Source organism: Heloderma suspectum, chromosome 1 (genome assembly GCF_057233095.1).
Source record: "Heloderma suspectum isolate Gila_16-S chromosome 1, 16-S_ref, whole genome shotgun sequence".
NCBI lineage: Eukaryota > Metazoa > Chordata > Lepidosauria > Squamata > Helodermatidae > Heloderma > Heloderma suspectum.
The window spans coordinates 144,951,709-144,965,428 of record NC_139458.1 but is presented as its reverse complement, the minus strand read 5'-3'; the positions used below and the strand labels follow the sequence as shown (position 1 = coordinate 144,965,428).

The window sequence follows — 13,720 nt, the reverse complement described above, 5'->3', positions numbered from 1 at the left end:
TGAGTTCCTTTTAAGGTACAAAACAGACACCCAGTATGGGCATCAAGGGGCACCTACTAAGGCCTATGCCCCAGTTGGGGGGCCCAGTGTATTGTATTTCTATTTAAATTATAGCAATTATTTCTAAATTTGCATCTATACGTATAAATTAGCATAAACAAACATTGTGCAACCTGTGTCCTATTTTGACCTTTAGGGGGGATGATGTCTAGTCTGAGCTGGATTAGACCAAGGGTTCATCTAACCTAGCATCCTATTTCCAATAGCAGCCAGATAGATGCTCCTAGAAGCCAAGAGGCAGGGCATGAAGGAATCTGTCATTGTCTGCCCCCACACAACTGATACTCAGAGGTACACTTCACCTGAACATGGAGGTTCCATTTAATTATCATAGCTAAGAACTATTGACTGAGTCATTACATGTTATATTACTTGACTTTGTACAGATTTTAGGCAGCATATATTATGTTTTCACAGTATAGCTTTCCTTTTGTGCAAAATGGGCAAGTCTTGTATCAAAGCTTCCTCTCTCCTTCTGGAGGAAATGCCAAATATTCCAGCAGCAATATGCCTCGCTCTCAATGATAAATGAAAATATTATGCACAACAAATGAAAACACAGAGGCCTAACTCACAAGCCCACACTTGTGCACATAGTAAACATTCCTTCTTTAGTATAGTTTTGGGTCTGGTTTCATATTAATGGGCTTGCACCCAGAGCAATATTAAAGCTCTGTTCAGACATTGTAATCTTGGTCTGATAAAGGAGGGCTTCTTGGTTTGAAAACAAGCTGTATGTCCTCATGCTTCTTGGTTTCCTGTGAGGTCTAAACTAGGAAAATATGGCTTAATCTCTGCTTACAAACCTGGTTTGGACAGTTAGGAAACTACGGCTTAACAAGCCAGGAGAGAAGCACTGAAGCCAGGCACAGGAGGGGAGGGGAGGGGTGAAGAGGAAGGTGCAGTTGCACAGTTTGCTCTCAGCCCAATAAATCATGCTTTATCAGACTCAAATCATGACATCCCCACTGGGTATATTGCAAGGAGATGCCTCTTGGGAGACCCCTGTGGAATATTAAGAAGCTCCTCCATTTAAATCAAACAAACAAAAATCTCTTCCAATTTTAGAACATTATGATGCCTTAGGAGAAATTATTTTCCCCCTGCTGTTTTATGAAGGCTTTAAAAATTTTCAGCTCAGGCTTAAAATGGTAACAGCCAAGCCAGGCACCCACAATCTTAATCTGACTGGCACAAGGTTATGGACAGAATTAGGGTTTGGGCTGAATCACACTTTGATCCCCAGGGGAAGAATAATGCCTCCCAGAACAGCAGCTGCTAGCTCTATGTGAAGGGAACTTAGGGGGATAGTGCAATTTATACACTAGCACTGACTCCACCTCTTCATCTCAACAGTGGGTGATGGTGGAGTTAACTATGTGTAGGTGGTGATGGGGGATTTTTGCTTCCTTCACCATTCCAACAACATCCTATAAAGCTTGTGTGCAGAGGGCCCAAAAGCAGTGAAGTAGCACATGCAAGCACAAGAGCCCATTCCTCTAATCTACACAGTTCTCTTTCCAGGGTGACATGCTATGGTATGCGTATTCCACTCCCTTAGGATTAATTGGGCACTGTATACAGACACTGTAGGCCATCATTCTAAAGCGAGACCATACGTGACAGGCTATCAAGCATACAACATTAATCCCGGAGCAGTATGTGAGACAGGCAAAGTCTATGACAGGGGTAGATGTTTTGAACTACAACTCCCATCAGCCCCAGCCAGCATGGCCAATGGACAGGAATTATGTGAGTTGTAATCCAAAACATCTAGAGGTTGGCTATCCCTGCCCAATGGGATATTTTCCCTAGGCTCTGGGCAGTGGGGAGGTGAGGAGTGAAAGGCAGTGTCCAAGTCAACCAAAGCTCTGTGAAATTTTACAGGAGCACGAATTCCAAACCTTTAGGGAGAGAGGAGGGTGGATTCAGAAGACCCAAGTATCCTGTATTGGGGCAAATGGAACAGTTAAATCAACATACAATACCTTCTCTTAGAATGGCAACCCATACTTTTTGAGATATAGCGATTGGCAATACTTTCAGAAGGAGTCCTAACCCCAGTGAGAGAATGCTTGTCAACCTTTATATACAGAGGCTGCTGCACCACTGAAAGAGCCCCAAAATGAACAAACAGCATCCAGGAGCCCTTGCTGTTGACCACATCTTTCCAGTAAAAACTTGATCTTCTCAGCAGAGCTCCCATTCCATGAATACCATCCATGTAATAGGCCACTACAGAGCAACCACACATCTGAAATCCATTGATAGGCTCCTTTCTCCAGAGCAACCTGATGAATAAGACCCCAAAAATTTACACACCCACTTGCTCAGTCCATGCCATGCAGAACTGGAAGCCCCTATCCTGATTCCAGTCAATGCTGTTAGACACAGTGGAAAGATCTGAAGTAAAACACTCAAGTGATATTTGTACAACACACACAGCCCTTTAAATAAACCTTGGTATGTGGCCAAGCTCTATGGCAAGTGGCTCTCCCATTCCTGGCCTTCAGTACTACCCCTCCTCACCAAGTCCCTCCTATCCATGCAGACTCCTCCCCTTGACATTAATGAAGAGACTGATGCAGCGCCAACAACAAAGCAGTGGTGAGTGTGGTATGCACTGAGATAAACAAGCCACCCCACTCCACATGGTCCTTTTGCAAGTGGGAACACACCACAGATGAGCATCACACGTAGCAAATGAGTACACCAACAAGCTCATTAAGCAATGGGGGTGGGGGGAGGAAGCACCAATGATAAAAAATAAGGAGCTTTGGGGGTACAACAAGGCTGTATTTAGAGTCCAGTCCTGGTAGACACAAAGCTTTGGACCAGGTAACTCTGAGGATTCCTGATGAACAGCCGAACACACAGCTGACATTTGTGAGGAAGGGACTTGGTACTGTCTGAGATCATCTGCAATGCTGAAAAGGAGCTGAGAGAGCTGGCCCTCCCATACTGCAAAGTGAGGCAGGAGATTTATTTATTTTTATTTATTTATTAAATTTATTAATCGCCCATCTGGCTGGTCACCCAGCTACTCTGGGCAATGTACAGCATATAATAAAACAGTTTAAAAGAATAAAATTCTACAATAAAAACGTTTTCTAAAATACCCTAACCCACCCCAAATGCCTGCCTGAACAACCATGTTTTTAATGCACGGTGGAAGCTCATTAAAGAGGGGGCATGTTGGAGTTCCCTAGGGAGGGAGTTCCACAGAGTGGGGGCCACCACAGAAAAGGCCCTCTCCCTCGTCCACACCAGTGTAGCTGTCCTGGCTGATGGGACAGAGAGAAGGCCATCCGAGGCTGATCTTGTTAAGCGGCCTGTCTGGTGTTGCTGGAGGCGCTCCTTAAGATAGGCTGGGCCGGAACCATATAGGGTTTCAAAGGTCAAAACCAACACCTTGAATTTGGCCCCGAAAACAACTGGTAACCAGTGCAACTCCTTCAGCACTGGAGTGATGTAATCTCGCCGGCGGTTGCCTTTAATCAGGCAAGCCACCACGTTCTGTACCAGCTGCAGCTTCCGAACTGTCTTCAAGGGTGACCCCACGTAGAGCGCATTACAGTAGTCTAAACTAGGGATGTCAGAGAATTCCACGACGGATCTTGGTGAGGCCGAATGCCAGTGCATTCAGCCCCCCAAAATCCATCGTGGAACGAAGCCCCCGCCCCCGCAACCCACGAAAGGCGCGCGGGACGAAGTCCCCACCGCCCCCACCCCACGAAAGGCGTATGAAACGGAGCACTTACCTGCTTCTGTCCATGCTGCTTTGCGAATGGCGGCCGTCCTGCAGCCACCATTCGCTTCCTCCTCTTCATAGCCTATCAAATAGTCATTTGCATCCCTGCAGAGGCTGTGATAGGCTACGTAAGTATTTACGTAGCCTATCACGGCGGGGGGGGGGACCCAGTGTACGCAAATGGCGGCGGCTACCGCCATTTGCGTACACTGGGTTTTCTTTCCCCCTGCCATGATAGGCTACGTAAGTATTTACATAGCCTATCACAGCTCAATACAAGCACGCAAATGGCGGCAGCTACGGCAGCCGCCATTTGTGTCCCTGCAGGGCTGCCCAGTGGCCAGATGTCCGGCTGCGGGCAGCTGGAGCCAGCCGGCAGCTCCATGGCTTGGCCACGGAGCGGAGCTGGCCAGGCAGGATTCCGGGGGGGGGGAGACTGGATCGCCTCCCCCCCCCATCGAGGATTCCGGGGGGAGGGACGGAGCGCCTCCCCCCAACCATGGATTGCCCAGCGTGGAGCCAGGTAGGTGTTTCGTACATCCCTAGTCTAAATGAGAGGAGACCAGGGCATGTACTACCGATGGGAGCAGATGGTCGGGAAGGAAGGGGCACAGCCGCCATATCAGATGGAGTTGATACAGCGCTGCCCGGCTCACAGCTGACACCTGAGCCTCCACGGACAGCTGGGAGTCCAAAATGATCCCCAGGCTGCGGGCCTGGATTTCAAGGGTAGCCGTACCCCATTCAACACCAGGTCAACATCCCCCAGCCTCCTCTTGTCTCCCACCAAAATACCTCAGTCTTGTCAGGGTTCAGCTTCAGCTTATTCCTCCCCATCCAGCCACTCACCGTCTCCAGGCATTTGGACAGGGATTCTACGGCCAACCTTGGTGAAGATTTGAATGAGAGGTAGAGCTCCGTGTCATCCGCATATTGATGACACTGCACCCCAAACCTCCTGATGATAGCCCCCAACGGCTTCACATAGATGTTAAATAGCATCGGGGAGAGGATGGAACAGTGTGGCACCACACAAGTGAGTGGCCACAGGTCCGAAACCTCCTCTCCCAGTGCTACCCTCTGGTACCTGCCGGAGAGGAAGGACCGGAACCACTGCAATACAGTGTCTCCAATGCCCAACCCCTCCAGGCAGTCCAGGAGGATACCGTGGTCAACGGTATCAAAAGCCGCTGAGAGGTCGAGGAGAACAAGGAAGGAGATTTCACCCCTATCCAGAGCCCTCCTCATATCATCCACCAAGGCGACCAAGGATATTTCTGTCCCATGCCCAAGCCTGAAGCCCGACTGAAATGGGTCTAGATAATCAGCTTCTTCCAAGTGTGCCTTCAACGGCATTGCCACCACCCGCTCAATCACCTTGCCCAAAAATGGCAGATTTGAGACTGGGCGAAAGTTGATCAGAACTTGAGGATCCAAGGAGATGCTGCAAGATGGCAGCAAGGTGTTGGAGGAGAGACCTGTGTGTGCCACACAGTCTGACCTGCGTAGGGATGGGTGAATGAGCAATGTTCGAGATTCCAAGAATTCTCCAAACATCATCTCGCTGCTTGTCTCATGCCTGATTCCCATTCGCGCCTCACTCTGCGTGAATGGGAAAATTGCACAAACCAAGCAGTGATCAACCATCAAATTTGCCCAAATTTGTGCAAATTTGCCCAAATTTCCTAATTTGTGTAACTTTATAGACTAAGGCAGGGCTGATTCAGTCTACTTGAGAAATTTGCACAAATTAGGAAATTTACACAAATTGAACAGGGAAAGTTGTGCAAATTGAACATGAGCACGTTTGGCAATTTGCGAACATTTTGGGTGGACAAGCATGCTCATGCTTGGGATCACATTCGGAGCTTTGGACAGGGTATGCTCGCATGTTTTGCAATCAAAAATGAAATTCTCATATATCGGTAGCCTGCTGCCTTCAGGTGCAGTGGAGGACACTCTCCTATTGCCAGGATTGTAGAGACATTCAACTGCCAGTGCAGTTGGCTTTTGTACATTGAATGGGAGGGGGCACCATTTTGTTCTTTGACTCAGTCAGCAAAATGTATTGGGCCGATCCTAGAAGCTGGAGATAAATTCTTCGTGCCATTTCTTCTACAAATTAGGAGATAAACCTCTGCCCTAGGTTTTGAAGGTGCCATTTTGGAATGGACTCTAAATAGCTGCACAATAGCTTCCAGTCTCCCAGTGTGGAAAAAAGCCCCAACTCTCTGATCTAGTGTCCATGCAACAGCAAGGGAAGCAGCAACCATGCAGGAGATCTAGGGTAGGGAGGAAGACTGGAGAGAAAGAAGAGGAAAAGCAGCAACAGAACAAACCAGAAAAGGAGAAGGATCGCTGTCGGTGAAGAGGAGGATGGGGGCTTTTCATGCTCTTCCGGATGTCCCGGAGTTTGGCGTTGTACTCTGACAGGGGGAGACGGAGGTAGGGTGGGTAGGAGTAGAGGAGCAGCAGGAGAAGGTCAACCAAGGATGAAACAAAATCCATCACGGAGAGTGAGAGAGTAATCAAAGACAGAACAAACATCACACAGAGAAAGGGTGGGGGGGAAACACAAGAGAAAATATTAGTTGGAGATTTGCCCCAGGCCTAAAGACACTGTGATCGGGGGTGTGGGTTAGGGTTGAGGTTATAATATGAGACACCAATGGACTAATTTAATTACCACCTCTTCCATGGGAACCGGAACTTAGGTGAGTAGACTAATCTCAGCAGTATGATTTCTGAGGTAATAAATGCCATGTAGGTGTCTAATGTCCTTTGTATTCAAGAGGCTTTAGACACACATATGACATAACTGACCATCGTTATCTACCCTGTATAGTGTCTTTGGGCCTCAGTTTTCAATCTGGAAATAAGGGAAGACCCTCCCAACTCACAGAATAAGCTGGACATGGACTGCAGAAGCTGAAATATTACAAGAATATGATCAAGGGGCCCAAAGGTGTGATAGACCAGGGCTGGCATCCGAGGTTGCCATCAATGGGGGCAAGCTAAGGCCCACCACACCTCAGCAGGGGCCCACTGCTGGCCTCCAGGGCCCCCTGGTCCTGGTCCTCCTCCATTGCTGCATGCTCATCTGTCACTGCATGTGCTCAGTGACAAGAGCAAGGAGAAGGGCAGCCTAGTAGCCTGCACTTGCCCTTGCTGCTGTGACAGTGGCAAGGAGGGCCAATGGAGGTGACCTTGTCCAAAGACCTGACACTGTGATAGGAAGAATCTGAGCATTGTGCAAATTTGGTCATTATGTAAATTTGGCCCTGTAACCAATCTTATTTTTATTATGTTCTCTTACAGGGAAGGGAGTATCTCTATTATAGCAAAACCTGTGCCTCAGTTAAAGCGTGACAAACTTTCCTGCATTTGTCCTGGACCAGCATCTCAAGCTACTTCTCTTTCTAGCCACTGTCCTGCCTTTATGGGATGCTTTTTCATGATGGCAGGTGTGTGTGTATTAAGTAGCAACAACGTTCAAGGACTAAGTTTTCATGGCAATTTAATACAATTCTGTTATTATTCCATAGTTCTACCAGAGACAGCTCAAAATGTCTTGGTATTAGTGTGTGTATGGGTGTTTGTGTTTAACGACAAGTTCATATCTCTGCAATCAATCCTATCTGTACCATTTTTGACAACTTGGAGCGGGGCTAGGGGGAAACGAGACAAACTGGCTTGGCCTCCATATTTGTATTACATGTATAATGTTTTTAATATCAAAAGCAGTCTTCTCACCAATGCCCCATTTCAGCAGATTTTCCATAGAGGCTGCAACCCTATGCCTACTTACCTGGGAGTAAGCCCCATTGAACACAATGAGATTTACTTCTGAGTACACATAGAAAGGATTGTGTTGTGCTTCACCCAGCAGTGACAAATCAGTGTATTGTTTTTACTGAGCAATATTGTTTTATATTCCCCAAAAATGGCAGTTTGGAAGTCGTGCCCTCCATAGTTCATGCAGCCTCCTGCTCCTGCATATCAATTATGGACTCACAGTCTACCAGATTTTAATCAACCCTGAGTCCTGGGCAATTTGAGGGGTTCCTCACATAGCTATCTCCAAGAGAAAGAGGATACACACACATTTTATATATATCTACCAGTCCAGGGACAACTCTGGCTGGTTGCTTGGATAGGAATTTCCGAGAGTGGGTAAACTCACAAAATAACTTCTGGAGGCATCACTGACGCAGTGGGATCATACTAATGGTTTCAGGGCTTCCATTTAGGTCCCAGGATCTCTTGAGCCAACCAGGATTCCCAGTAGTTGAGGGGTGGTTAGGTTTCTCTGTGAGGCAAGCCCTGCTAGAGGTCTTTTGCCTTAATCACTATAGTGCTGCTCCCACCCTGCTGCGTAGGAAATCTGAGTTCTCATGACAGTGAGAACTAGGGAGGAGGAGGATCTGTGAAATTCCACACATACCCGCCTTGGAACAAACAGGCAATTTATAGTAGCATGAATTGCAAATAACATGCCAGCCCCTGCTCTCTCCCAGCTTGTTCCATGCAGTTCCAGCCCCCTACCCCACACATACACTCTCTTCTTATTGTTCTCTAGTGCCTGCCAGATCTCTTGATTCACTTCATACTCTGTGATGGTGGGACTCCTAATACTAACTGTGAACCCAGAGTGCAGGTTTGTGCTTCCACAATGGGTTCAGCTATTCTTTCCTCCAGGATTCCAGGACACAACATCCCCTGGGATTATTGGCCCAAAAGAAGAAGGCCCTCCGGTAGAAGGCTCCCATAATGTAACAACATTCTGCAGGGCTGCCATGTCTCTCCAGCAGGGCCAGCCCTACCATCGGGCAGAATGAGGTGGTTGCCTCAGGCAGCAGATGCTGGGAGGTGGCAGTAAGGTGCTGGAGGAGAGGGCTGCGGGACAAGTTGTCTGCCCTGTGCTCCCTAAGCTAGCTTGCTGCCTTCAGGTGTGGTGGAGGATGCTGTCCTATTGCCAGTGTTGAAGAAAGATTCAACTGCCAGTCCAGGCAGCTTTTGAATATGGAATGGGAAGGGGCACCATCTTCTTCTTTGCTTCAGGCACAAAAAGTCTTGAAGGGCCAGCCCCACACTCCAGAATAGGTACAGGTGAGCTAGAGAACTCCATAGTGAATAGTTCATTCTACACCAGCTTTTCCCTGTGGTTCTGATGCATTAGCCCAGCCTTCTCCAACCTGGTGCCCCACAGATGTGTTGGACTGCAATGTTCATCATTCCCAGCCATCATGGAAGCCTGCAATAGCCCACCCATATCACTTCTGGTGGCATATGCCACAGGAGATGGGAGACAAAGGCCAGCAAAGTTCTGCATGCAGCACAGACATGGGGGAAGGTAAGCAATGATGCCATCCTACCCTGTATCTCCATTTTCTCTTTGTTTTGACTGCAGTCCTGCACTCCATTCATTCATTTCAATGCCACTAGAGTTGATGGGTGTCGTGGACTGTGGCAGTCTTGCAGCCTAAACATATTCTAAGTTCTGCAGGTGCCTCTGGCATGATGCACTGTGGTGCCTCTTTCTTTGTGGCATGTTGAGTTCTAGGTAAAGACTAGCCTTTTAATCTGTATGGATTAGGGTATGGTGGCTCCTACTTCAGTGCAGGAAGTGAGGCTGGAATGGCAACGTGATATATAATGCCTCACCACCTTTAGCCATTAGACTCAATCAGGGAGAAGACACCATTCACAGGGAACCAAGGGAAGCTTTTTCTTTCTCCCTCCCCCGCCCCCAATTATAGGTGAATTGCCTCTTCCAGAGTGTGGTTATCTAAGGGCCCAATCCTATCCAGATGCCCGAACATGGAGGCTGACAGGCATCCTATGCAGAGCAGGAGGAGTGCAAAGGCGATCTTCACCTCAGCACTTCCCCCACTCTGCATTTTTGCCTGTCTAGCTAGGGCTCTGTGGAGGGGGAGGGAAGGAGGCTGGGGAGGGCTGATATCCCCACTTCCCCAGTCCCTTCCCCACCCACAGAACTGCCCCTTTCCATCCTCTCTGAGGCACTTTTGCGAGCTCAGAGAAGCAACCAGTACAGTTCTCTTCATGCTGGCTGCAGGAGGCAGGGGGAACGGGTGGGGAGCTCAGACTCTGAGTCTGAGGTCAGAGAGCTGTTGGATCCAGGAATCCAAACCATTCTATGCCTCCATCCCTAGACACTGTCTAGGGACCATAGGATTGCTCTCTAATTCTAGTTAGTAAGTTCATTCATAGTTCCCTGTACATCATCTTCTGCTGCTCTCTTCAGTTAGATTCCTTTCTTTTGTCCATATCTTGCTTCATGTGTTTGGGGGTCCAGCAATAGTCAAGGTGAGTTAGCCCAAAGCAGGGGAGAAATCCAAGGTGGTGCAGACCTTGGAGCTCTGAACCAAAGATCTAGTGCTCTTCCACCTGAATCACTGTCATCAGATCATGGACATGTGTTGTGCGGGGAGGGGGGCAGCTCTATGCTGGTGGGTCTGGCAAATAAAGAAGAGATGCTGGCACAATGTGTAAATGACCACAAGCTGGTAACAAGCAGAAAGAACAGATGAAAGATGACCACTGACCCCTCACCATTCTAGCCACACTTCTCTACCTTCATTTGAACCTGACTTGGCAACACTGATGTATATCTAGCAGATTTCTGTTTACAAGCGGCTCCATTTCACTTCAGATTAAGACCTTGCAGGTTCTGCCCTGGGTGCACATGTCTGCATTTGGAGAAACACATGCATGTAGCGATGTATGTAGGGGCATGCAGTCTTACAGACAAGAAAGGAGTGTGTTTTAGGGAGTGTATGCATTTAGATATAATGGTGTGGGGTGAGATGGAGGAATCTGGACGTATGTTTATAAGGGCCAAGTGTGATTAGAACTGATTGAGTGTATGTGCAGACAATCGTGTATGGAAGCATATGGGCAATGGAGAGCCAGCAGAGTTGTGTCTATGACTATGTAGGCAAGTGAGCCTAATACTGCATGTGTAGGACAAAATGGAGGGATGTAGAAGTGTGTGTGTGTCTTTCTGTCTGTCTGTCTGTGTTTGAGAGAAAGAAAGTGCCCTTATAAATACAAATATACAAACAAGGCATTGCTATTTGGGACTTCGGATACTGACTGAAAAACCTCAAAAGAACATGTAGGTTCTTTTCATTGTCTTCCTTCGAGCTCTGGGTCTGTTTAGAAGAGTTCCCAGCCTCTCTAGTACCATGGGATTGTTTTCCTATTAACTGAGTCCCTGAGCTCTGGAAGCGGCAGAAAAACACCCCTGTCTCAGTGAAAGCAGAGGAACTCTAACAGCTGCAAGTTCCTTGCCATTTCCCTGCCAATGCTCCATGTGCCAGTTAGAGGTTACCCCTTTTATTCATCCCGCTCTCTGTCTTCTTGATGTGTGTCTAAACATACACACAAATGTATATTATGCCACTGAATACTATTTGCTAAGGAGTAACAGTGGGAGAAGCGGGGCTACTCCATCAGCCCTACTGAAAGACCTCTCCCATCCCATTAAGGCTTCTCCTCCCTCAACTGTTACCATTCCAGCAAGCTATACTGAGGGAGATGTGATGGGGAGGCAGGACTCTTCCACCAGACCTGCTGAAAGACTACTTAATTTTTTCCTCTTCCCTCCCCATCCCATTTTTCATCTTTGTCATGTCTTTTTAGATGGTAACCTTGTGTCCAGGAATAAGCAAGTAGCTGCCCCTTTATGTCCTGCTTGTGGACTTCCTGGATGATCACTGGTCGGATCCAGCAGCACTCTTCTTATGCTCTCATGTTCAATTCAGGGTTTCTGTAGAGTTTGACAGACATAGCAGCCATCAAATCAAACACTGATTCATAGGTCTGACTCGCTACTCCCCACCTTCTGCCATGGGCAGCCTGCTCATTATTATTGTATTATTATTATTATTATTATTACATTACATGTAGATTTTAAACATTTTTTAAGGAACAATCAATTCTTCAAAATGTTGAAAACCTGCTTTGATCAGCGTGGGGAATATGGATTAGCAATGTCAACCATTTCCAGGCCATCAGCTCTGTACACAGCTAGCTTCTGGAGGGAACAGATTCTGAGCTCAGTCTAGGAGAGAAACTTGTAGATCTAAAGGAGATGTGTGTGGGGGGTGCTTCTTCTACCGCAGGTTTGCTACTCAAATTATGTACAGCTACACGCACACAACATTAGGTGCCATAGTGACTCAGCGTCCAGCTTCCCATTCCACGGTCCACCCAGAACCGAGCCATTTTCCCTCAGCCGAATGCTTCTAATGCCTGTGGCCAAGAGCTGAACTGGACAGGGCCCAGCAGCTGAGGCTGGCACTGCAGGCTGGACTAGATCCAGGAAATGTCTGAGGAGTTCTGCAATTAAAAACTTTTCTGTGTAATTACCCGCCCTGGGGTTACTGAAGCCAAGGCAGCATACTGGATGCAGTCATCACCATATTCCTTAACTAGCTGTGCTACTGCCTTTACAGAGAATCCCAGTGATTTAATCCCAAAGGCTGACAATTTTGGCAAGTGTGGCTTCTGTAATTCATGCTCAGGCAACCTCAATACATGATGTGACCTCTGGAGAATTAGGAAAGATGCTCCGGGGAATTATGTGGGGGAAATACTCTTTTCTGGTACTATCAATACTAATTAAAATAGAGGCTCAGATAGACAGATCAGAAAAAGACCTTTAAAGTAGTCAAGACCAAGGCATATGTATGTGTGTTCCACATACTTATACACAGCACGGGATGGAATCTAGAATCAGCCATGAAATTTGAGTCCTCTGGAATCCTGGCTTTCTTCTTTTCTTTTTTTAGATGGCTTCTAGCCCTCAGGGAATATTTTTATTTTTATTTTAAAGGCAAGAATGTCTGCTTGAAATGATGGCTCAGACTAGCTGTGTCATGGGAGCTCTGTGTTTGGAGCTCCCAGTGTCTTTTTCTTTCTGAAAAGTTTACCAGTGGGGAAGGAACGAAAGGATCAGTGGGCCTGGGCTTATTAGCAGCAGAGGGGAAAGTTTTTCCCTCTGCAGGTGATAGCAACTTTGGAAGGTGATTTGGATTGGGGCTGTGTGGCACAGGGTTAGATCACCTCATTCCCCTTGCATCATAACCCAAGTCCAAATTGGGGGCCCCATAGCTGCTTTTTCAGAAAGATAAAGATGTCAGGAGCTCCAAACACAGAGCTCCCAGGTAGGGATCGGGGAGACACTTGTTCAGTTCATATTTTAATGCAAACCTACCTAATGTGCTCTTCGCAAGCCACTTTGCAAACTGAAACAGTTATCCTGAAGCATTCCCACTTCTCTGAATTTGGCAATGCGGTTCTCCGATCAAAAAATGCATACAATAATGCATACGTTAAGGGAAAGTGTGCACAAAAATGCATGCACTGGTGAAAATAACGGACAAAAATGCATATCAGGGAAAAATTGTTTTTAAAAATGTGTACATTAGGCAAAATTGTATACAAAAATGTATATATGTGGAGAAATGTGCATGAAAAGGAATATACATCTTCGTGCAGACTGATGCAGAAACAGGGCATAACAAATGTAAGACTGGGAAAAGGTGAAACTGATAGAAACCAAAACTGACCAATTCATCCATCCCTAATCAAAGGAGTGGCCAGAAGACAGCACTCTGGTGTCTCACCTGTGCCTCTTCCTTTGGCTTCTAGCACCAATTCTCCCTGCTCCACCAACCTCAGTCCATGCCTTCCCCTCCTTTTTGCCTTTTATCGCTTGAGTCCCTACAAAAATGTTCTGAATTCTGCAAAAGCTACAACAGTGCAAGCAGGACGAACTGTATGAATTAAAGCCATTTAAGCACATGTTCCAAACTTGTTCAGAGCAAATTCCATTTTCCTTGGTGTAGAGTACACGGAGTCCTGCCCAAGACTGCTATCACT

General features: G+C 47.0%; 1 protein-coding gene across 10 annotated transcripts in view; it reads right to left on the bottom strand.

Moving 5' to 3' along the window:
- The window catches only part of TNS1 (tensin 1), a 445,218-nt gene that overhangs the window by 57,014 nt on the left and 374,484 nt on the right, over positions 1-13,720 (bottom strand). Inside the window, exon 19 of one of the 10 annotated variants that reach the window (XM_084806390.1) lies at positions 6,151-6,237. The exons of the other annotated variants lie outside the window; for them this stretch is intronic. Within the exon in view, the coding sequence (XP_084662516.1) occupies positions 6,151-6,237 (87 nt within the window). The remainder of the gene's footprint in view (positions 1-6,150; positions 6,238-13,720) is intronic. 10 annotated transcript variants of the gene reach the window in all.